The sequence below is a fragment of the Oncorhynchus gorbuscha genome, linkage group LG06 (assembly GCF_021184085.1).
Source record: "Oncorhynchus gorbuscha isolate QuinsamMale2020 ecotype Even-year linkage group LG06, OgorEven_v1.0, whole genome shotgun sequence".
NCBI lineage: Eukaryota > Metazoa > Chordata > Actinopteri > Salmoniformes > Salmonidae > Oncorhynchus > Oncorhynchus gorbuscha.
This window is the reverse complement of record NC_060178.1, coordinates 67,473,466-67,498,897: the sequence shown is the minus strand read 5'-3', so window position 1 is coordinate 67,498,897 and position 25,432 is coordinate 67,473,466. Positions and strand designations below refer to the sequence as shown.

General features: G+C 42.1%; 1 protein-coding gene across 4 annotated transcripts in view; it reads left to right on the top strand.

Annotated features, from left to right (window-relative positions):
- LOC124038255 (cGMP-dependent protein kinase 1-like) overlaps nt 1-25,432 on the top strand; it is a 181,692-nt gene that overhangs the window by 133,800 nt on the left and 22,460 nt on the right. For 2 of the 4 annotated variants that reach the window (XM_046353886.1, XM_046353883.1), the window contains exons 4-6: nt 12,177-12,282; nt 16,497-16,560; nt 23,148-23,225. In XM_046353886.1, coding sequence (XP_046209842.1) covers nt 12,177-12,282; nt 16,497-16,560; nt 23,148-23,225 — 248 coding nt within the window. Of the gene's footprint in view, nt 1-12,176; nt 12,283-13,076; nt 13,295-16,496; nt 16,561-23,147; nt 23,226-25,432 lie in introns of those variants that run through there. The other 2 variants (XM_046353884.1, XM_046353885.1) reach the window with 2 other exon arrangements.

Below are 25,432 nucleotides of genomic sequence, written 5' to 3'. Positions count from 1 at the left end.
ATAGAATCGACTGAAACGGAAACGGTGGCAGCGTGTGTGTTTTTACGAGGAATGATGTTCATTTCAACACTCTTTCAGATCTGAAATAGATGGTCTTGAGATTGCATGGGTAGATATACGTCTTCCTAAATGTCGTCTTATACTTGCTGGTGTGAGCTATCGGCCTCCTATGAAGAATCATTTCTATGATTTACTTGAATCGAGGTGCTGCGCTCACAATGTATTGGCTGAAAGGGAATGTATTCTGCTTGCCGATTTTAATACAAATGTGCACTTATCACCCAAGAAAAGTACACCTGTAAATGCCCTGTGTCGTGACTTTCTTATCTAATCAACTAACTATGTTTAATTGTTACTCAATTAAATTAATCATGTAACAATTAACTCATTATGATTTGGGGCACCACGAGAGTGGTTGTTTAAAGAGTTACCATCTCCCGAATTAAACTCTACAGGTCTTTACCTATCACATTCATAAAACAGTCAAAGTATTAATCATTAACCACCTATCATATCATAATTCTGAACAGTCATAACCTCCTGCATCTGCAAAACCCCCAGCCTTACTTATAATTCAGTACTACACAAATTGACTTCATTATTTATTTACTAGCTAACTAAATGATAACACAGGATAAACATACACACTTAATACATTAGAAAAAGGTCCCTAGCCAACTGACACAACATAAAATTGTTACAAAGGAGATGGAGAGAGAGAGAGAGAGAAAGAGACACTTATCATTGATTCATTTTAGAAACTACTCTCACAGTAGTCATGTACTTTCCACACGAACCACCATCCGTTTGGAGTCAGAAATCATTCATATATTTACGTGTAAATATCTTTGTTCGCAGTGCATCTGTGTCGGGAACCAGGCCTTCTTAGGAAGGATGTTGGGCCTTTCCGCGGCATGCTTGTGTTTGGCCATTCCGCGGCATTGTCCAAAAATGTCCGTCCCCCGTCTTCTACTGTTGTTCACTCTTGAAGATCCTCCTTTGAAGATATGCTCACCAGCCGTGTCGCCATTGGTTCCCATGAGTGATGAGAGTAGTAGATTATGGTGATTTGAGAAGAGTAGTAGAATAGGATGGTTTGAAGAGTAGTAGAATGGTCCCACTTAAATGCACTTTTCTAGATACTTTACTTAGGACAGCTAATAAGCCACACCAGTGATTGTCCGGGAGGTGACATTATTGTCTCTAACTCGTGTTGAGATTTCAGAGTTTGAACCACTTTGGACGTGAGCTGCAGCTAAAACGTCTCTCTGGTCTGAGATGTTTACTCATGAGGCTGCTCGAGCTCAGACCTCAATCAAGGTGACTACTCACCTGTACAAAATTCTAGAAACACATTTCCTCTTATAGTTTCTACGATCACATCCCTCTCTTAACAAAAACATAATTTTTCATATTTCATACACAATGTAGAGTATGGACACTTCACACATAGTGTGTATACTTTTAAAGTTACAGTATTTCCTTTGTAACATTTTTAATGACATCACATATGACATTAGTGGTCTTTGCGTCTCCTCCGACCATTCCCCACATTCTATTGTTCCAGTATTCACTTTAGAATGTGTTAAGAGTTTCAGAGGGAAAATGTCTCTTTAGACAAAGCACAGTCCTTTGTGAATTTGGAGAGTGAGAACCTGGATCTTCACTCCTTTAATTTAGAACAGGACTTGAGGTTTCAACCCCTCACACCAATTCCCTCCTCCTGCGGGTCAGAGGGGGTCTGGTTTAAGTTTATTTATTGCAAACCTGATCTGACTCATTTTGGATCCTCACAGGACATTCATGACACCAGTGGAATTAGAGTATGATGGCTAAGGAGATGGAGAAAACACCTGTCTCCAGATTACATCTTCAAACTAGCTGTCATCCGACAGGAGATGCGTCTATCCATGAATGATGTATACAGCTAAGATAGTCTAGCTAGCTACATTTTCAGATATTACACATTTCTAATTTGGTCAGGAAGTGGTTTCATTTGAAGTTATAGTGTACTGTTAGCTAGCTAGCTAGTGTTAGCTGACTGGCTCGCTATCTAACATTACATGTATGATCTTATTATTCGTATCTCAGAGCCATTTGCTTGGCTAGCTATAGCCTAATGTTAGCTAGCTAACATTGAACCTGGTTGGTTAGCAACCTGCAGATTCATGCAGGGTAGTAACATCATGAGTTGGGATTATGGTTCATTGTTTACCTAGCTAGCTACATGTCTGAACAAAAGACTCCACTATGCAAGTAACAATTTTGGGTACGTTCATAAATTCAGTATAGCCATCTACTCCGAATTCAGAGCACTCTTGTCTGAGTGTGCCAGAGCACAGTATACCTGATGAATTTACGGACGCTCAACACTGTTGAATATGGCCACTAAACGTCGGCAAAAATTGTTGCCCGGCAGCACAGATACAGTCACCAACACTCTGGATAATACGAAAACAGTCTAACCGGCTTTGCTAGGATGAGTAAAATGGTCACAGTGGGGTGTTCTCTCATTTGTGTCTATAAGTAGCTAGTAAGTTCGCCAATGTTAGCTAATTAGATTGGGTGGTTGACTGCAGTTGTGAGGTCAGAACGTTCAGATCAACCCTACTCATCGCCCAGAGCGTCCAGTGTGCGCTCTGAGCGCTCTGAGAGCGAAACACTCTGAATTTACAAACGGACAATCTGACAGTACAGTTGCAGTCACCAACGCTCTGGATAGCATAACAACCTAACCAGCTCTGCTAAGGCAAATGATGTTCAGTGAGCTGTTCTCTTACTTGTGTCCGGAAGTAGCTAGCAGGTTAGCTCGGATCAACCCTTAAAGTGGGTGTGAACAAAGTTTTTACTCAACTTGAGGGATACCTTCTCGAGCCCACACGTCTTTATGAACTCCAGTCTGGCTTTAGAACACGTCATTCCACTGATACTTGCCTTATCCACCTTTTTGACCACATTAAGCAGGAAAGTGAGAAGGGGAACTATAGAGGTATGGTCATGTTAGACTTGCAGAAAGCTTTTGATACTGTGGACCATGATATTCTCCTGATGAAACTGAAATGATTGGGGCTTAATGATGTATCAGTGAATTGGTTTAGGTCTGATCTGACCAACAGAACACAAGTATGTAATGTTGGTGATGTTCTGTCAGAGGCCAAAGAAATATCATGTGGAGTACTGCCGAGATCCAACTTATATACGTCAATGATATGCCAGATACAGTAAAGTGCAACTCCTTCTTTATGCTGATGATTCAGCCATACTAGTATTGGGAAAGGATACAGTTTACATAGAGGAGACCCAGAGTAAGGAATTGCATTTTGTTAGAGATTGGTTGACTGACAACAAATTGTCGCTACAACTGAATCGATTTCGCTTGGAACAAAACGTAGATTCCTTAGGGCTGACAAGATAAAGGTAAACTGTGCAGGCAAGGAGATTGAATCTAAAACATTTACATTTAAGTCATTTAGCAGACGCTCTTATCCAGAGCGACTTACAAATTGGTGCATTCACCTTATGACATCCAGTGGAACAACCACTTTACAATAGTGCATCTAAGTATTTTAAGGGGGGTGAGAAGGATTACTTTATCCTATCCTAGGTATTCCTTAAAGAGGTGGGGTTTCAGGTGTCTCCGGAAGGTGGTGATTGACTCCGCTGTCCTGGCGTCGTGAGGGAGTTTGTTCCACCATTGGGGAGCCAGAGCAGCGAACAGTTTTGACTGAGCTGAGCGGGAACTGTACTTCCTCAGTGGTAGGGAGGCGAGCAGGCCAGAGGTGGATGAACGCAGTGCCCTTATTTGGGTGTAGGGCCTGATCAGAGCCTGGAGGTACTGAGGTGCCGTTCCCCTCACAGCTCCGTAGGCAAGCACCATGGTCTTGTAGCGGATGCGAGCTTCAACTGGAAGCCAGTGGAGAGAGCGGAGGAGCGGGGTGACGTGAGAGAACTTGGGAAGGTTGAACACTAGATGGGCTGCGGCGTTCTGGATGAGTTGTAGGGGTTTAATGGCACAGGCAGGGAGCCCAGCCAACAGCGAGTTGCAGTAATCCAGACGGGAGATGACAAGTGCCTGGATTAGGACCTGCGCCGCTTCCTGTGTGAGGCAGGGTCGTACTCTGCGGATGTTGTAGAGCATGAACCTACAGGAACGGGCCACCGCCTTGATGTTAGTTGAGAACGACAGTTTGTTGTCCAGGATCACGCCAAGGTTCTTAGCGCTCTGGGAGGAGGACACAATGGAGTTGTCAACCGTGATGGCGAGATCATGGAACGGGCAGTCCTTCCCCGGGAGGAAGAGCAGCTCCGTCTTGCCGAAGTTCAGCTTGAGGTGGTGATCCGTCATCCACACTGATATGTCTGCCAGACATGCAGAGATGCGATTCGCCACCTGGTCATCAGAAGGGGGAAAGGAGAAGATTAATTGTGTGTCGTCTGCATAGCAATGATAGGAGAGACCATGTGAGGTTATGACAGAGCCAAGTGACTTGGTGTATAGTGAGAATAGGAGAGGGCCTAGAACAGAGCCCTGGGCGACACCAGTGGTGAGAGCGCGTGGTGAGGAGACAGATTCTCGCCACGCCACCTGAAAGAGAGCAGAGGAGAGAGAGTTAGCTTTAGCGGTGCGGAGCGCCTCCGTGATACAGAGAAGAGCAGTCTCAGTTGAATGACTAGTCTTGAAACCTGACTGATTTGGATCAAGAAGGTCATTCTGAGAGAGATAGCGGGAGAGCTGACCAAGGACGGCACGTTCAAGAGTTTTGGAGAGAAAAGAAAGAAGGGATACTGGTCTGTAGTTGTTGACATCGGAGGGATCGAGTGTAGGTTTTTTCAGAACAAGTGTAATTTATCTTGGTGTGTCCCGAGATAAATTTCTTTCTGGAGAGCTGACTGCTGCTAAAATTAGCTCTGAAATGGCAAATAAAATGGGCACTTTTATGTCTTATGACTAGATATTAAGTTAAGAAACTGCTTGTCTCAACCTTGAATCAGTGTCATTTTGATTATGCCTGCTCTGCTTGGTATAGTGGGCTATCAAAAAAGCTGAAAACAGAATGCAGGTCATACAAAATAATGTTATCATAGCAATGCAGAAGTTCCGGGAGGTGACTTGTTGCCTTTGGAGTCCAGAGTGGACCAACTTAAACTTAATCATATGTTTGACATCTTAAATGATCGTGCCCCAGGTTATATGAAAAACCACATTGATATGGTCTATAACCAACAAAGTTACAATACCAGAGCTAGTGTTATGTCTCGTAAAATCCCAAGAGTAAACAATACTGCAAGGAGCACATTTTTCTATACAGGCATTTGTCTATGGAATATCCTCCCCTTGGAGATCAAGCGAATAGAAAGTAAAAATGTCTTTAAAAAGCAGGAAAAGGTTTTCATTTGGACAAGGTTGTCTAAGTAAGATAAATCACTCCACTGCCCTTTGTGCCCCCCACTATTGGTCGGGTGTATTTATATCAAGGATAGGTATGATGTGCAATTAATAGATTGTTTTAACGTGAAATTAACATGGTTGATTTTTAAGATTAGGGAAAAGTGCAGTGAATAGTGCCACTTTAGGATGCCAATATAAATGAATGTATTTATGGTTGTTTGTAATTTGGTCTTGCCTTCTTGATCATTATATGTGTTCATGTATTTACCATCGAGGACCACTTTGGATCAAACGTTTTAATTAATGCTTTCAAGTTATATCCTCTGGGTCCACATTGTACATTTTGTTGTATATGTCTGTTACCCAAAAGAAATGACATGTAAACTGTTGACAGCTAGCCCCTATCTCTGCGTGCCCGAGAAAGGAATGAAGGAGGGAGAGGTAATGGGTCAGCGGTAACACTTTATTTGACACCTAGTATCATAACAAGTTCAGGCATAATATGTCATAAGAGCTGACATAACCTGTCATAACATAGTCACAACACTGTGATGAGACATATATTTACAGGTATTGTGACATATATAGCAACATGTTATGTTTTCTTATGACACCTACATAGGCGTGTCAAAGCTCACAAATCCTACCACACAAGGCAAACCATTCCATTCTACTTGTAAATAGTATATTATATAACATTTCCTAAAATTGGCAAATTTATTAGCATTGTAATTGTACACACATTGATACCAAACATGTGCCTAGCCCAATACTCTGTCACTGATGACTGGGATGAATGCAGGAGCATGAAAAAACATCCTCTTAGGGACTTATGACAGGCATATGGTAATCTACTATCTGGCTTATATTATTACCCTTACAACAAGAACAAATGTCCTGTGATTGATTCTATAAGTTTCCGTATTTTGGAATCAAAGTTTGTTTGTTCACAACATTATTAATGTAGTTCTACATCGTTTTGCTTTAATAAAGCTAGGTGTATACTTAGTACTAGCAATAGTGGAAGACATTATAACTGTTAGCTGCAGGTGTGCGCCTCGCCTCGTATGTCGGAAGAATGTCAGGATGAGAAGCACAGAGGAAAAATGCAAATTGTCTGTGTCTCCTTATTCCTCCTGTTTTCAAGTTTGTAACATTTGTAAGCATGGTTTAGTTTTTGAAATCTAGAGACAACATGTTTATAATAAAGATGAATGCGATTTTCTCCTTCATACGAGTATAGCCAAGCAAAGCTAGCTAACTTAGTATGTATGTCAATGAGACAAAACAGTGTCTCAGACTAAATGTATTTTCGTAAAGCTGCAATATGTAACTTTTTGTGCAACCTGACCAAATTCACATAGAAATGTGACATAGATCTGTCATTCTCATTGAAAGCGAGTCTAAGGAGTGGTAGATCTGGTCTATGTTCACTATTTCTATGCTTCCCATGCTTAAGTGTTGTGTTTGCGTCTTTTACTTTCAGTTTTGTCCACAAGCTTCGAACAGCCGAAAATACAATATTTTAGGTTATGGACAAAATATTTCACAGCGGTTAGATGATACAATGATTCTCTACACTATACTTGCTTGTTTGGTCACATATCCCGAGCAATTTCTGCATAGTGCATCTTAATTTTTATTTGTTCTTTTACAAATGATGGCTCGTATTAACTGTATTTACATGAGTACATATGCATCACTCTAATGATACATATTTTCCAAAGTACATTTTTATGGAATGTGTTTCGAGCAGTCACATGCTAACTGCTAACATTAATGTTAGCCAGCTCAGCATCAGGTGCTAGCTAGCCTACCATAGCTAGCTAGTTCTTGTTATTGTTTTTTTTATACATATAATACATAGTCCTCTTCTATAATACATTTTTACAATTAGCACTGTATATATAGAGTGAATCAGATGTACTGTTGTTGCCTCAACAAGGAATGGGTGTATTTAGTTGTTTTGCAGAACACCATTTTAAGTGCTAGTTTAGCTAATGTTAGCTAAACAAATACCTAACTTAGATAGCTAGCTACAATACATTAATAGTTGAGAGCTAGCTTTATCTATGTTATGAAAACATTGAGAAAATGGGATTGTAATGTATTTGAGTGTGTGAAAATATTTGCTTATTGCCATAATATATTTGGTATGAAGTTTTAGTTTTCAGCTTTCTTTAGCAGTTTCAAATGAAAGGAAACTTTTTGGCAGGGAAAAACACATTTGAATAAATAATATGATTTAGAGTTAAATCCTTTGTTGTTGTTGTAATGAATTATTTACAGTCATGTTTGAATAACTTGCAGGAAATACACTATATGAAGCATTATGACCATCCTGTGTCACTTTACTTGGACTAAGAAAATACACTTTATGACACTGTCAAGAAACATTATGACCATCATAATCATATAAGTCAAATAGGCCTATCACGTACATGACCTTATGACAGTCATCAGTCACAAAGAGGGTGTCTTGTCCTGCTCCTGAAATCTGCTCCTGCATTCATCTCAGTCATCAGCAACAGAGCACTGGGGTAGGTACATGTCTGACATCAGTGTGTGCACAATTACAATGATAATTTAATATGGTCAATTTCATAAAATGTTATATACTCATGGATAGAAAGTTTGGAGCATAGCATAAGGTAACCAGTGTTTTTTTCGGGCTTAGTATGAGTAAGCTCTAATATACGTATGGGTGTTCTACATGAAACGTCTTAAATTCCTTGAATTATTCATCACCTTAGAAAGTACCATCCACTTCCTTGTGTCTGGCTTAGAAAAAAACATCCGCAATGACTATGTTTTTCACTCAGATTCAACATGTTGTTGAATTTCTTTCTTCAAATTGATCATCAAAAAATTAAGCCTAACGGTGAGTGTGGCACCACCAATGCATGTCCTTAGTGCATAAGAGGAGATTACTGTGACTCAATTCATGACTGCTGGTGTGGCGTTAATACGGTCACCGCAACAGCCCTAAACCCACCTGAAAATGTAATGTTGTTACATACATTCAGAAGTAAAGATATTCAAATACTTTTTTTCTGGTGACTTTAGGTGTAGTAACTTGTTCAATCCTCTTTTGCTCTGTGATATATTCTCTCCAGCCCCTGACAAGCAGAGCTCTGGCCTTAGCTGCTGTACAAGGGATTTAGCAAAGCCTTTCTGTCGCTGAGTGACACAAGGCAAATCAACTGATCCTTTATTACTCACAGACTGAGGAGATCACAATCAACAGCTCAATCGATCAATAGCTTTAAATATTAGTGTTGGCTGGACGGGAGAGGAGGACTGCATAGTAATGGCGGGGCCAGGGGAGCCCATCACACTTGGGCAGGAGAGACTCTTCCAACCGATGGCAATTTCATGGGGTTTTACCGTGATTGATATGTCAGTGTTTCTCGTTGTTAATAGTTGGAGCACCAAGGCTCCTGAAGCAATGACCATCACTGCCAACACCATTGTTATGTGACACAATTCCAGTGAAACAAAAAATAAAAACAATCTGTCTGAGACAGATAATGTTAGATAGTTGTCTAATATGACTCACAGATGTCCTCTCAACAGGTGCTTTTGAGTGATGGTTGCATCACTGCACTTTTACCTGCTAGGATAATAACAAGAACCTACCCAAGAGCTAGTGGGACAGTTCAAGAAAGGGGAGGGGAAACAACTACAGACTATCAGTACTGCCGCTTTTGGATAAGGGAAGTGGGGAAGAAATGTATGGGCGAGTGGAAGGATTTTGGCAGTGCAAGTATTGGACAGACAGGCAGAGCTTTTCTGTCAAGGACAAGGTAGAAGCAGAGACTGTTAATGACACCAAATTGAGGTGAGATCACACTCTGTATGCTGTGGGTACATAAATCCTGATGTGACTTGTCCTTTGTACGATGAAGACAGTAGCAGACTTGATCACACACCTTTTTTGTGTTAGCAATAGTGCTGTTCCAATTTCTATAAGGGATTATGAGATCCCAGGTGTGTGTGTGTGTGTGTGTGTGTGTGTGTGTGTGTGTGTGTGTGTGTGTGTGTGTGTGTGTGTGTGTGTGTGTGTGTGTGTGTGTGTGTGTGTGTGTGTGTGTGTGTGTGTGTGTGTGTGTGTGTGTGTGTGTGTGTGTGTGTGTGTGTGTGTGTGTGTGACTGTGTGCTTGTGTGTGTGTGTCTGTGTACTTAGAGATCAACACACGTTTATGTGTGTGCTGATTTATGTGGGGTACTTCATATGCATGTATTCTCAGTCCACTTCAACATAATTCCCTCACTATCAGACTCCCACACGTCTCAAGCCCCTTACCATTCCACCTCCTTCCCTGCCTGTCTGTCTACCCAGGGCCTGGAGTGGCTTTAATTTGCCCCTGTGTTAAGCTGTCAAGCTAATGGCCAACGGCTCACAAGCATTAAGACATTAATCTACACACACTGCAGGCTAACTAGCTCCCTAAGTCTCACTGCAATTTAGTCTCCAAATAACTCACGTTTTTCCTCACTGCAATGCTCTCCAGGCCTCTCAATATCTGATTTCTGCATAACCTGTGAATTGTCCACTTACCGACGTAGTACTCTGTTGGGTCTGTGTTTATACCATCACGTCTCTCCTCTTTAATAGTTGTTGCTTTAGGGCCTAACAGGAGTGTTACTCCAAAAGCTTTTCTAGCCCTCTTCCCTGAGGCTTGGGTTTTAGAGGTATGGAATGGCAGTCTCTTCCCTAGCAATCCTTTTACAAAAACATGCTCCCATCTCACTGGGCACAAACTGGTTGAATCAATCATTTCAATTAAATTACGTTGAACCAACGTGTAATAGACATTGAATTGATGTCTTTGCCCACTGGGTTTCATCTGCCTTTGATTTCATGCAGTAGACAGCCTGATAGCACTGGAAAGCTGAAAGCAATATTGTGACGAGGTCATTTCACGAAGCCCTTTTGCTAGGCTGTGAAATCCTCATCTGCTATATTGCGTCCATTTAACCAGTGTTTCAGCTCCATGTGTGTGAGTTATCTAGGCACAAGAGAAGTAGGTTTTTGGAAATGGACCCAGCCTCAGTGTTTTAGTTATTTAGTGCTGAAAGAAGGATACAGAGTGTTTGTTGCGGTCTCCTTCCTCATTAGTTGGTACGAGGGCTGCAGAGCCTGCATGTGTAATGACAAAATCTTTCCTGTGCTCTCCTGTGTTAGAAGACATGGCTAACACTGGGCTCAAGTTTAGCTCCTGGGAGGTGTGTGGGTGTTCTCATGGTTGGGTTTATGTGTCTGTTATCTTGCCTGCCCACAAGTGTATGTTTGTCCATGAATATGAGGTTTGTGTGTGTGTGTGTGTGTTTGAAAACCTACTGTATGAGATTAGGAGTGGATGATTCAGTGTCACAGTGTCACAGACAACCAAGTAGACATGTCATAACCAAAACAGATAAACATGAATGGACAGGCTCAGCCCCAAATTTTTAAAAACATTTTATTCAACCTTTATTTAACTAGGCAAGTCAGTTAAGAACAAATACTTATTTACAATGATGGCCTACCAAAAGGCAAAAGGCCTCCTGCGGTGACTGGGGCTGGGATTAAAAATAATTTAAAAATAAATAAATAAATATAGGACAAAACATACATCACGACAAAAGAGACAACACATCACTACATAAAGAGAGACCTAAGACAACAGCATAGCAAGGCAGCAACACATGACAACGCAGCAAGGTAGCAGCACAAAAGATGGTACAAACATTATAATATAATAAATAATAATATATGCCATTTAGCAGACGCTTTTATCCAAAGCGACTTACAGTCATGTGTGCATACATTCTACGTATGGGTGGTCCCGGGGATCGAACCCACTACCCTGGCGTTACAAGCGCCATGCTCTACCAACTGAGCTACAGAAGGACCACAATGTCAAGTCATATCTCGGGATGCCTATATCATTGCATCACTCTCTTAGTGACAGCTGTGTGTGTGTGTGTGTGTGTGTGTGTGTGTGTGTGTGTGTGTGTGTGTGTGTGTGTGTGTGTGTGTGTGTGTGTGTGTGTGTGTGTGTGTGTGTGTGTGTGTGTGTGTGTGTGTGTGTGTGTGTGTGTGTGTGTGTGTGTGTGTGTGTGTGTGTGTGAGAGAGAGAGTCCATGCTGGACATGACCAGTGAGAGTTGCAGTTCCAGGTTTACTTTTCTTGGTATGCCATAGAAATATCATCTATATGATGTCTAGATTATATACAGATATAGGATCTTCATTTGACCAGTATTGTCACATCAGCAGATCTTTCCAGTACTATGCATCTCTACACCGTATCCTTGCGTAGAGAGTGGATGTGCTGGAGCAGTTGGTCACAGTAGATTATTATTGGGCACAGACAACAGCACAAAGGGCAAGAAGATAGAGACAACAATACATCACGCAAAGCAGCCACAATTGGCAGTAAGAGTGTCCATGATTGAGTCTTTGAATGAAGAGATTGAGATAAAACTGTTCAGGTTGAGTGTTTGTTGCAGCTCGTTCCAGTCATTAGCTGCAGCAAACTTAAAAGGCGAGCGACCCAGGGATGTGTGTGCTTTTGGGACCTTTAACAGAATTGGATACATTGGAATGGATCCATTCATCATTGATGAATGTCATGCTAATGATTCTCCTGTTATACTATGTAGCCTTTCTGCTGTGGGGATCTTAGGGGATGTCCAAGTAGATACCTGGTTAATAATATAACTCATTTTATTGTGAAAATGCCCTGCAATCCATGTTTCTCCCTGACTATTCTAAACACTCCTCTCTTCTCCCTCTCCAGCTCTCACCAATGTGAAGTTATGGGCCATCGACCGACAATGCTTTCAGACTATTATGATGAGGACGGGCCTAATCAAGCACACTGAATACATGGAGTTTTTAAAAAGGTGAGGAACAGAAAGATAGATACTACTACAGATACTAGATACTACTACAGTACAAGGGTTGGCTATATTGTAGAGATTTACCATTGAAATCCCACGCAAGTAAGTAAGCACCCACTGTACCGGAAAAAAATAGACATCCCTTCTTCCTGCTCTCTTTCTTCTCCATCTGATGTTGACATTAGCATAGGGTTTGCAGAGGAAATGAGCTGAATATGGGGAAGCCTATTAACATATTAAAGGCAGATAGAATCATATTGTTGCACCCACACACAGTGTGGAATAAAACAAGTCCTCTTCAAAAGATGGAGGGAGAAGGGAGGGAGAAGAGAGTGTTATATACATCATACAGGAGGTACGAGATGCCTTGGAAGTGTACTGCCTTCACTGTTTTCCCTCTATGTCCCTCTGTCTGTCCCTCTGTCTGTCCATCGGATTGTCCACCTGTTCTGTCTTTTACTATCTGACGTTTTTCTTTCTATCGCTCTACTTTTTTGTTGTTGATATTATGTGAAAATGGAATGACATTTCCTTTCGATGGGTTTTATTCATGCGGAGTTAATCTGTTTCCCGTAGTTCAAATGTTTAATTGCATAAATCATTTTCATTCAATGAGAGGTTCTCAGAAATACCCTGCTGGGCCCACCACCACTCAGAGGTTTACAGATTTTATTTACTTAGAACAAAGGCCTCATGAATCACACAGTATTCTCTCTCACCTGCTCCTGTCTGAGTTCTAGTGGCAGCCAGGTAAAGTGAAAGCAGGAAACCAGTCAGCCTTTCACTGGAAAAGGAGATGCCCTCAATAGGTGACATTGCAAGGGCAGCCAAGGAAGGTAGAGAGCCTCCTCAGCTCTTTCTATACTGCCATCATAATGGAGATGTACTGTAGTGTACTGTACCAGAGATACCTTTCTGACCAGATAAAGTAGTTTGGGGGTATATTTTGTTCTCAATCTAAAGTCATTTTTGAGACTCAGACTGAGTGGAGCGTGTATCGTGGCAGGTAAGGCAGGTGTGTGTTTGAAGCAGATATTTCTGAAAGCAGGATTGATAGGTCAACAAGCTAACTTTCATACATGTTCAGATACAAATCCATATTTCTTGGTTCAAAACGAGTTAAATTTACAGCTGGTTCTTTATTACGGACTTCCTACTTTTCTCGTAATTATTGTTGAAGTTAGCTTGCTATATTTTTGATCTTTATACCCCGGGAGGACAAGTCATTTTGCTATTGTTGTAGTTCACTATATGGATTTTAGATCCCAAGAAGCTCTGCTTGTAGACAGTTCAGCTAATAAAATATTATTAAAGAGCAGTCAGATTACGGTAAACCAACTGTCTCTATGAGTCAACCTTTATGCATTTTTATATCTGCAATGAAATTAGACATTCGTCCTCCCTGTACATAGAAGAGGGATATTAATTTAAAACTTCTGCAAGGAGAGGGATAGAAAGAGGGGGAGTATGTGTGCCTCTGTGTGTCTAATCTGGAAGGTATTTTTCTTAGCTCTGTTTAATTACACTCTGGAGCTCAGGAGAAACTGAGACCCCAGCCAATCCCCCTGCTTTCATGAGTTGTGTTGCCTGCAAAGTGTCACTTGGATGGCAAGAGAGCTATTGCTGATCCCCTATCTCAACAGGAACAGCGTTTAGATAGCTGTAGGCGCCTGGACTATCAGAGTTGAGATAGCTAAGAATGTGAAATGATTGATCATGTTAAAGTTTTTTTAGATAGACTGCAGTGGTGTGTAGCTCTGGGCCTGGTTTCCCAAAAGCATCTTAAGGCTAAATTCAACATTAAATCCTTTGTGGGAGCATCATTAAATATCTGAGCTGTTTCCCAAAACCATTGTTACTAAAGTTGCACTTGAAAACGTTCGTAATTTAAATAGGTTACTTCTGTCCCCGAAAATAGCGTACTACAGATGTAGGATCTTAATTTGGGCCAGTTTGCTACAGCAGGAAAATAATCCTCCAGCAACAGGAAATATGAAATTATTATGTGGATTATACTTAATGGACATTTTTTTGGGGGGAAGGTTATACTTCTTTTGTTTGTGCAAGTCAAGTCTGACATTTAAGGTGGAATTACAGACTTTAGAAGCCTTGTTAGAACCCTTGAATACATTTCCAGTTTGCATTTCCTGCTGTACAGGAAAATTCTTAGCAACAAGAAGTTATCAAATTAAGATCCGACATCTGTAAATTACATACAGTATGTGCACCACGACATTGCTCTCTCTCTCACTCTGATGTGTGTGCATCTTGCTAGCTGTCACTCAAATGGTAAGGGGCTGAAGCTCATTGGCTGGAACTCAAATTGCAAGGGGGCTGGCCCAGCACAGCTTTCAGAAAAACAGTTGCTTTCAAACTAGGGATTTTGTCACTATTTGAGGTAAGACAGTAATTCTGATAATAGATTATATGCATGTATGACCTACACATTGACATATCTAGCCCAAAGTGGGAGGTTTTAACAATTCTTAGTAGTCGCCAAAGTTCCAGAGCATATCTTTAACAACTGACTCACAGAACATGAGTCTTGATGAGTCTTGAGATAATTTTTCCCCTTCCACACAGACGATCTCTACTAAACTTAATATCAAAATGTGTATCAGTCTCTCTGAAACTGCAGAACAATGTTTGCAATGTGCTAATAATTGTTACAAAGGAATAAAAGATGTTTCAAATTAAACCTGTGATCACTGCATATAAATTCAGTACCGGCAACATCCCAGTAAGCAAAATAGATATAAAATAGATATTTTCCGGACGTTGAAATCAGGTACATTTTCGGTTCTGAATTAAAGTTGAAGAGACATAATTCACCGATGGTAAACATATACGTATTGTTTTGGTAATTGATTCTATGGCCAAATTTCAACCACACATAAATTCTCAATTAAGCATTAATATATATTTTTTTATCTATTTAATATAGGAACGAGGAGCCAGCTGAAGATTGCAGCATATGCTATGTATTATTACTCCCATCTGTCACAAAAGCAACTTATGTTAGCTTTTTCAAAAGCCTTTAAACTAGCAGCGATGATATTCAAAATAGTCCAATTATCATGACTCTGGATATGACCCAGATGCAGACACAGGAGGAAGATAGTTTGGTTCTCAGAATATTTATTATTGTAACAAAGGGGGAAGGCAAAGGGCGGGTCGAGGGCAGGTAGAGGTTCGTAATCCAAGGCCGGGTCAATCAGGGACAGAATGGCAGGCAGGCTCAGGACAGGCAGAAATGTCAGAACCAGGAAGACTAGAAAACAAAAACTTGGGAACAGGAGAACAGGAGAGATTGATTACACCTGGGTAACCCAGATATCCATCCAATAAATGACCTTAATTTATCAATTAAGGGCCAGGAGGAGTGAAAATCAGCAGCACTCAAGATCAGACAGTTCACATTCACATCTAAGAAGACTGGAGGCTAAGCTATGCACATGTACATCTTCACATACACACCATCCTATTCCACTGTAACAGTTCTTAACCTAACCTGCAAAGAACATGATAGAATTAAACATTTTATTACAACCCAATTAAGTTGTTAGATACAGAACTATCCATAACACATGCTTTTTGTTTGCGCTGACTGTTTCATGGCTCGGTCACGTTTCCCATAGTAGTGAACCATCTGACCAGCCATTTTCTTGCCGGGATCCATGTAGGAAAGTCTGCACCATGAGTCAGTGCTGAGGCGATATGGTTCAGATTACTGTAATAAAGCATGGGAAATGAGAGGGATGGGGAGATGGAGAAACAGAGAGATGATATGGGGAGATAAAGGCCTTTGTTCCAATGCCTGGGTTATTTGCTTTCTCCTCTGATAAGCATTGGTCCATTTTCTTCGGTCCATGTCGATAACGAGCAAATAGGATTCAGAGGACTGCCAGGAAACGCACAGAACAAACATCCTTTTCAACGTCAGTCAGCGTGTGTATGCGTGTATATACTGTACATACAGGATTACAGTGTATTTCTAAAGTTTATTTCTGGAATATACATTATCCAAAATGATGTAAACTGTGAGAGCGGGATGAACAGAAACTCTATTCAGGTTAACCTATTGACTGTGTAGCTGCCGATATATCATTACGTTCCGATAAATGTGACCATTAGCGGCAACACCCTGTAATATGCAATACAGTGTGAATCACTATTCTTCCTTCTACACTGACTTTCTGAATATTTTCCTCCTGCAGCGTTCCGACGTTCCATGAACTTCCGGAGGAGATTCTAAGCAAGCTAGCTGATGTCCTTGAAGAGGTAGGACCTCTGTTGAAAGACTGTGACGCACAACAAAGGTGTTTTCCACGGCTACACATTTCTATGGATACAACAGTGTGTTACTTGAACGGAGAATAAATAACTATAGTTGGGGATGATGTTCTCACTATGCTGGAGGCAGGTTTGAGAGTTCTGAACAACTAGGTATTCTGGATGCGTTATATGATGTTGATATACTGCATGCGATAAAATGTACTTTACCGTCTATTTACATGGAAAATCCTTCTGTGATGTCAACATACAAATACCAAACACAATACAATATATTACATGCAGTACGGAAAACTGGAATGTTAGTACACAAGTCACACATTTACATTTCCACATATTCAGTCTCTGCAGCCTATTGTCCGACCATGTATTGGGCCTGCATCTGTCCTATGTCCCACTGTTCAGCAGCCCAATGGCTGATGTAATGAAACTTGCCTTGCTTCCATCCTTACTGAACAATCTCCTTCCAGAGGGCAGCAGCTGAAAACATTGGGCAAGATTGTGTGTGGGGTCGTTTGGCCTTTTCCCTTGCTTGTTTATCATAGAGGCTCAGAAGCCCTCTGCACTGCAGCCCGCAGAGTTTGGACCCCAGGTTCACAGTCCTCCTGAGGATATCCTTAGTATCCTTATTAGCCACTGACAGCCCACAGTAGCAGACCAGGAAACAGAAAGTCAGCACACTCTCTACATGTCAGGTGTAGTAGCTGGAGAGTATCTGGGTGTTGATATTCAGTTGTCTCAGTCTGTGCAGGAGGTCGAGTCGTTGTTGGCATATTTTATTGATGTTATGAGTGTTGGCATTAAAACATAGTGTGCTGTCCATAATGGTTCCCAGGTACTTAAAACTCACCACTCTCTATGGCTGTTCACCCCCCCCAGGACTAGGTGGCTCACTGGGTCTGCCTTCCTCCAGAAATCAATGAGCAGATATATTGTTTTGTTGATGTTGAGTATGAGGTAGATGTTATTGCACGAGTCATGAACCCTGTTTACTTCTGTTTGAAAATGCAGTGTGTTAGGTCCTCCCGAGTGGCGCAGAGGTCACTGCATTGCAGTGCTTTGGGTGTCACTACAGACCCGGGTTCGATCCCAGGCTGTGTCACAGCTGGCCGTTACCGGGAGACCCATGAGGCGGCACACAATTGGACCAGCATCATCTGTGTTTGGGATTTTGGATTTCCTTGTCCCATCGCGCTCTAGCAACTCCTTGTGGCAGGCCGGGCGCCTGCAAGCTGACACAGTGGTGCGGCTGGCTTAAGGGTTAAGAGAGCAGTGTGTCAAAAATCAGTGCGGCTTGGCAGGGTTGTGTTTCGGAGGACGCATGACTCTCGACCTTCGCCTCTCCTGAGTCTGTAGGGGTGAGAAAAAAGGGGTAAAATACACCCAAAATATATGTCCCATCCACCTGCCTAGTGCTCTCTTTGTGTGTCCGTGAGTCAAAGTCTGATTAAACTTCTTGATGCACTCATCCCGTTACCGGGATCATTTTCGTCAACATCCGCTGAATTGCAGAGCGAAATCAAATTAAATTACAAAAAATATTTAATTTTCATAACTGATAGGGACAATTAATCCACCTGGCGTGTCAGATTTCAAAAATGCTTTTCTGCGAAAGCATAACAAGCGTTTATGTAAGGGCATTACAAACAGCTAGCAGCCAAGTAGATTGGTCACGAAAGTCAGAAAAGCAATAAAATGAATCACTTACCTATGATGATCTTCGGATGTTTGCACTCACGAGACTCCCAGTTACACAATAAATGTTCCTTTTGTTCCATAAAGATTACTTTTATATCCAAAATACCTCCATTTGGTTGGCGCGTTATGTTCAGAAATCCACAGACGAAAATTCGATATAGTATCCGTAAAATTCGTAGAAACATGTAAAACGTTTTTAATAATCAATCCTCAGGTTGTTTTTACAATATATAATCGATAATATTTCAACCGGGACTGTAGCTCCTTCAATAGGAGAGAGAGAGAAAATGTCTGCTCCAAGCTGTTGCGCATGCAAAACGCTGCTGACACCCAGCCATCCAATGACTCGATGTGATCTGTCTCGCTCATTTTTCAAAATAAAAGCCAGAAACTTTGTCTAAAGACTGTTCACACCATGGGAAAGCCATGGGAAAGGGAATCTGGTTGATATCCCTTTAAATGGAGCGAAGGCAGGCAATGGAACAGAGACCTTTCAGGAAAAACAGTACATCTGGGTTGGATTTTCCTCAGGTTTTTGCCTGCAATATGAGTTTTGTTATACTCACAGACAATATTTTGACCGTTTTGGAAACTTGTGTTTTCTATCATAATCTGACAATTATATGCATATTCTAGATTCTGGGCCTGAGAAATAGGCAGTTTTATTTGGGTATGTTTTTCATCCAAACATCAAAATACAGCCCCCTACACTCAACAGGTTAAGTACATTATTCAGTTGTACATGTCTAACCTCATTGCTGCTATCCCTGTATTTCAGTTGCATGCCTCCTTACACTTTCAATTTGCCCATTTCTACTTGCCATTTGCCTTCATTGCACATGTATACATCCCAATTAACCTGTCAGTGCTAGGGCTGTTTACTGCCCCTACTGGAGGAATTTGGTGCCCTTATTAAACAGGATACATTTTTGTCAAAAGTTGCTAATATATGCATATAAAAACTATTATCGAATAGAAAACACTCTAAAGCTTCTAAAACCATTTACATTTTGTCTCTATGTAAAGCAGAACTGTCAGGGCATGCATTCTCCCAAACTATCTCTTGTCATGATAAAAGTTGGCCCAAAGTTGACGTCATCGCAAACACCCTTCCCAAACAGTTACAGCTCTGGGAACAGTTCCTACGTGTTCAGCGCGATCCCTGCTTTCAATGGGGCTTCTCATTGTGAGAATCGCGCACTCACGGGAGTTTGAGCATGCCGAAAGCTCTCGGTCACGCGAAAAAACAGGTCACTTTTATGCCCGCTCTGGTCAAGTCCTGTCTTTTTTTCCAAGATCATTGAACGATGCCTGAGTTTCTGTTCGTCCTCACAATTGCTGTACACCTTTATAACATGTTAAAGCTTGATTATGAAGTTAGTTTGACAAGTTTACTCGACATATAATATGTAAGTTCGACGTTTTGGTGCGCATCCACTTGACTTTTGGCTACATTTTGACCGAAATGTGTAGTTTTTGAGAACGGAAAGACGCAGACTTGAAAACTAAACGCTGTTTTGATAAGTATAATCCCCTCCAGGTCTTTTGATGGAAGAACAGCAAAGGTAAGAGAATATTTATGTGGTAAATTTGGGTTTCTGTGGACTCCAAGATAGAGGAGCCAGAATGCTACATTTGGAGCGCCGACTCCTAGTATAGCCTAGTGAACGCAACCTGTAACGTTAAAAATAAATGTAACACAGCGATTGCATTTAGAAGAAGTGTATCTTCCTATACATATGTAGAACATGCATATTTAGTCAAAGTTTATGATGTGTATTCCTTGTTAGCTGACGTTATCTGCCGGAGCTATCGTCATTTCTCCTGACATTTTAGTAGCATTTTTTGAACGATGCGTCATTGTAAACAGAGATTTATGGATATATATTGCAGATTATTGAAAAAAAATGAATGTACTGTGTAACATGTCATCTGTTGAAGATTTCAAAAGGTTAGTGAAATGATTTTTCTTTTAATCCTGCGTTTGTTGATTGCATATTTTTTCCTACTTGGCTATGCAAATGAGCTATGTCTGCGGTGGTGGTTTGACATAAATATGTGCTATGTTTTCGCCGTAAAACATTTTAGAAATCAGACTTGCTGGGTAGATAAACAACTTGTTTATCTTTCATTTGAGCTATTGGACTTGTTAATGTGTGGAGGTTAAATATTTTTAGGAATATTTTTGCGTTCCATGCGCCACATTCCAGCTGAGGGTGTGGGGGGGAGGTCCCAGCTGGGAACGGGTGTCCCCAACAGGTATTAACATTATACATTGTCTTAACATTGTCTTAATTGTTTCTCTGGTAAAAAAAATTGTACTCTTTTATATGCACTTCTGGTCTAATGCTAACTGCATTACGTTGCACTGTACTTGTACTTGTCCAATGAAGTTTAATTAATTTTAATCTAATCTAATAATGCAACAGCACATACAATTGAAATGGAATTCAAATTCTTGAAGGAGTCATTTAACCTCTAGCGACGAGCAATCCTGTATCCGGGAGCGTAATCATAGCCTCAAGCACATTACCATAAAGCAACGTTTCCCATTCATGAAAATCGCAAATGAAATGAAATAAATATATTGAAACACAAGCTTAGCCTTTTGTTAACAACATATTTTCAAAATATGCTTTTCAACCAAAGCTACACAAACATTTGTGTAAGAGTATTGATAGCCTAGCATAGCATTAAGCCTAGCATTCAGCAGGCACCATTTTCACAAAAACAAGAAAAGCATTCAAATAAAATAATTTACCTTTGAAGAACTTCGGATGTTTTCAATGAGGAGACTCTCAGTTAGATAGCAAATGTTCATTTTTTCCAAAAATATTATTTGTGTAGGAGAAATCGCTCCGTTTTGTTCATCACTTTTGGCTAAGAAATATTTTTTCAAATTCATTCACTACAACGCCGAACTTTTTTCCAAATTAACTCCATAATATTGACAGAAACATGGCAAAAGTTGTGTAGAATCATCCTCAAGGTGTTTTTCACATATCTATTCGATGATAAATCCTTCGTGGCAGTTGGGTTTCTCCTCAGTAGCAAACGGAAAAGTACTTGCAGCTGGAGATTACGCAATAATTGCAACGGAGGACACCAAGCGACCACCTGGTAAATGTAGTCAATAGGGTCAATCTTCCAATGATATGACTACAAATACGTCACAATGCTGCAGACACCTTGGGGAAAACGTGGAAAAGGTAAGCTGACTCCTAGCTCCTCCACAGCCATATAAGGAGTCATTGCCATGAGGCGGTTTCAAAAAATGTGGCACTTCCTGATTGTATTTTTATCTGTTTTTTTCTGTAACATCAGTTCTGTGGCAATTCCAGACAATATCTTTGCAGTTTTGGAAACGTCAGAGTGTTTTCTTTCCAAAGCTGTCGATTATATGCATAGTCGAGCATCTTTTCATGACAAAATATCTTGTTTAAAACGGGAACGTTTTCTTTGAAGTACTCCCTATAGGCTGTTTAGTCGTTGTCGGTGATCAGGCCTACCACTGTTGTGTCATCTGCAAACTTAATGATGGTGTTGGAGTCGTGCCTGGCTGTGTGTGAACAGGGAGCACAGGAGGGGACTGAGCATGTAGGAGGGGACTGAGCACGCACCCCTGAGGGGCTCCTGTGTTGAGGATCATGGTGGTATTTGTTGTTATCTACTCTTACCACCTGGGGGAGGCACGTCAGGAAGTCCAGGATCCATTTGCAGAGGGAGGTGTTTAGTCCCAGGGTCCTTAGCTTACTGATGAGCTTTAAGGGAAATATGGTGTTGAACGCTGAGCTGTAGTAAATGAATAGCACTCTAACACAAGTGTTCCTTTTGTCCTGGTGGGAAAGAGCAGTGTGGAGTGCAATACAGATTGCATCATCTGTGGATATGTTAGGGCGGAATGCAAATTAGAGTGGGTCTAGGGTTTCTTCGATAATGGTGTTGATGTGAGCCATGACCAGCATTTCAAAGCACTTCATGGCTACAGACGTGAGTGCTATGGGTCAGTAGATATTTAGGCAAGGAATCAAGATGCAAGGAATTTTGCAGGTTCTTCCAACATTAGGGGGCACTAAAACTAAAGGAGGATTTACTTAAATTGGTTGAGACCAGTGGGACTTCAAGAGTTAGCCAACCCTGCGAGCGGGTATGGTTGCTCAGTCTTTTATACTTTATCAACAAAGTTAGGTAAGTTGGAAGCTTGTGTAGTAGAGCTTTGTACACAAAAAGGGAGTAATGAAGTGATCTATGGGATTTCAATGAGGACCAGCCAACCTATTGATGCAGTAATGAGTATTAAAACTGTCACCTGTGATATAGCGAAGGGCGCTATAATAGACAGCATCTAAAGTTTTAGGAATAGTGGCTGCTGCTGGTAAATGATGTCACCATAGTCAAGGACTGGCAGGAAATTTGAAAGTACAATCTGCTTCCTGCTATTTCTAAGAAAGAAGCCCTCTTAAAATTTTTACTTTTTAACTAGCGCATCCGTATGTTTCTTAATAAACATTAAATCTTTGTCAATCCAAATGCCCAGATATTTATAGGCGAGAACCCGATCGATGGGAGAACCATCCAATTAATAAATGTATAGTCCATCTGAAACATTTTGGTGAGAATTAGAGAACAATGTATTTAGTGTTGCCCGCAAGTACAAATTTTAAACCAACCTCTGCTTTCTATAAGGCAACAAGATCAGATTGAAGCTCTAACATAACTAAGATCCAATCCAGAGGAAAAACATTTTCACCAAGGCCAGGTGTCAAAGTGTCTCACCCATAGGGCGATAGGATGTATTAGACAGAGGGAGTTGAGAGACGTGTTTTCGGTGACTCATCCTTCTCATTTCTCTTCCCCGCTCTCCTCTTTCATTACAGACACACTATGAGAATGGAGAGTACATCATCAGACAGGGAGCCACAGGAGACACCTTCTTTATCATCAGTAAGGGAATGGTGAGGCCATCATCATCCTCATTGTTATCATTGTCATTATTATTATTATCTCTTCCCTCTGCTCAAACCTTCTCCAACCTATCTCCTGATTCTGCCTCCTCAACCCTCCTCTCCTCCCTTTCTGCATCCTTTGACTCTCTATGTCCCCTATCTTCCAGGCCGGCTCAGTCCTCCCCTCCCGCTCCGTGGCTTGACGACTCATTGCGAGCTCACAGAACAGGGCTCCGGGCAGCCGAGCAGAAATGGAGGAAAACTCGCCTCCCTGCGGACCTGGCATCCTTTCACTCCCTCCTCTCTACATTTTCCTCCTCTGTCTCTGCTGCTAAAGCCACTTTCTACCACTCTAAATTCCAAGCATCTGCCTCTAACCCTAGGAAGCTCTTTGCCACCTTCTCCTTCCTCCTGAATCCTCCCCCCCCTCCTCCCTCTCTGCAGATGACTTCGTCAACCATTTTGAAAAGAAGGTCGACGACATCCGATCCTCATTTGCTAAGTCAAACGACACCGCTGGTTCTGCTCACACTGCCCTACCCTGTACTCTGACCTCTTTCTTCCCTCTCTCTCCAGATGAAATCTCGCATCTTGTGACGGCCGGTCGCCCAACAACCTGCCCGTTCGACCCTATCCCCTCCTCTCTTCTCCAGACCATTTCCGGAGACCTTCTCCCTTACCTCACCTCGCTCATCAACTTATCCCTGACCGCTGGCTACGTCCCTTCCGTCTTCAAGAGAGCGAGAGTTGCACCCCTTCTGAAAAAACCTACACTCAATCCCTCCGATGTCAACAACTACAGACCAGTATCCCTTGTTTCTTTTCTCTCCAAAACTCTTGAACGTGCCGTCCTTGGTCAGCTCTCCCGCTATCTCTCTCAGAATGACCTTCTTGATCCAAATCAGTCAGGTTTCAAGACTAGTCATTCAACTGAGACTGCTCTTCTCTGTATCACGGAGGCGCTCCGCACCGCTAAAGCTAACTCTCTCTCCTCTGCTCTCATCCTTCTAGACCTATCGGCTGCCTTCGATACTGTGAACCATCAGATCCTCCTCTCCACCCTCTCCGAGTTGGGCATCTCCGGCGCGGCCCACGCTTGGATTGCGTCCTACCTGACAGGTCGCTCCTACCAGGTGGCGTGGCGAGAATCTGTCTCCTCACCACGCGCTCTCACCACTGGTGTCCCCCAGGGCTCTGTTCTAGGCCCTCTCCTATTCTCGCTATACACCAAGTCACTTGGCTCTGTCATAACCTCACATGGTCTCTCCTATCATTGCTATGCAGACGACACACAATTAATCTTCTCCTTTCCCCCTTCTGATGACCAGGTGGCGAAACGCATCTCTGCATGTCTGGCAGACATATCAGTGTGGATGACGGATCACCACCTCAAGCTGAACTTCGGCAAGACGGAGCTGCTCTTCCTCCCGGGGAAGGACTGCCCGTTCCATGATCTCGCCATCACGGTTGACAACTCCATTGTGTCCTCCTCCCAGAGCGCTAAGAACCTTGGCGTGATCCTGGACAACACCCTGTCGTTCTCAACTAACATCAAGGCGGTGGCCCGTTCCTGTAGGTTCATGCTCTACAACATCCGCAGAGTACGACCCTGCCTCACACAGGAAGCGGCGCAGGTCCTAATCCAGGCACTTGTCATCTCCCGTCTGGATTACTGCAACTCGCTGTTGGCTGGGCTCCCTGCCTGTGCCATTAAACCCCTACAACTCATCCAGAACGCCGCAGCCCGTCTAGTGTTCAACCTTCCCAAGTTCTCTCACGTCACCCCGCTCCTCCGCTCTCTCCACTGGCTTCCAGTTGAAGCTCGCATCCGCTACAAGACCATGGTGCTTGCCTACGGAGCTGTGAGGGGAACGGCACCTCAGTACCTCCAGGCTCTGATCAGGCCCTACACCCAAATAAGGGCACTGCGTTCATCCACCTCTGGCCTGCTCGCTTCCCTGCCACTGAGGAAGTACAGTTCCCGCTCAGCCCAGTCAAAACTGTTCGCTGTTCTGGCTCCCCAATGGTGGAACAAACTCCCTCACGACGCCAGGACAGCGGAGTCAATCACCACCTTCCGGAGACACCTGAAACCCCACCTCTTTAAGGAATACCTAGGATAGGATAAAGTAATCCTTCTCACCCCCCCCTTAAAATATTTAGATGCACTATTGTAAAGTGGCTGTTCCACTGGATGTCATAAGGTGAATGCACCA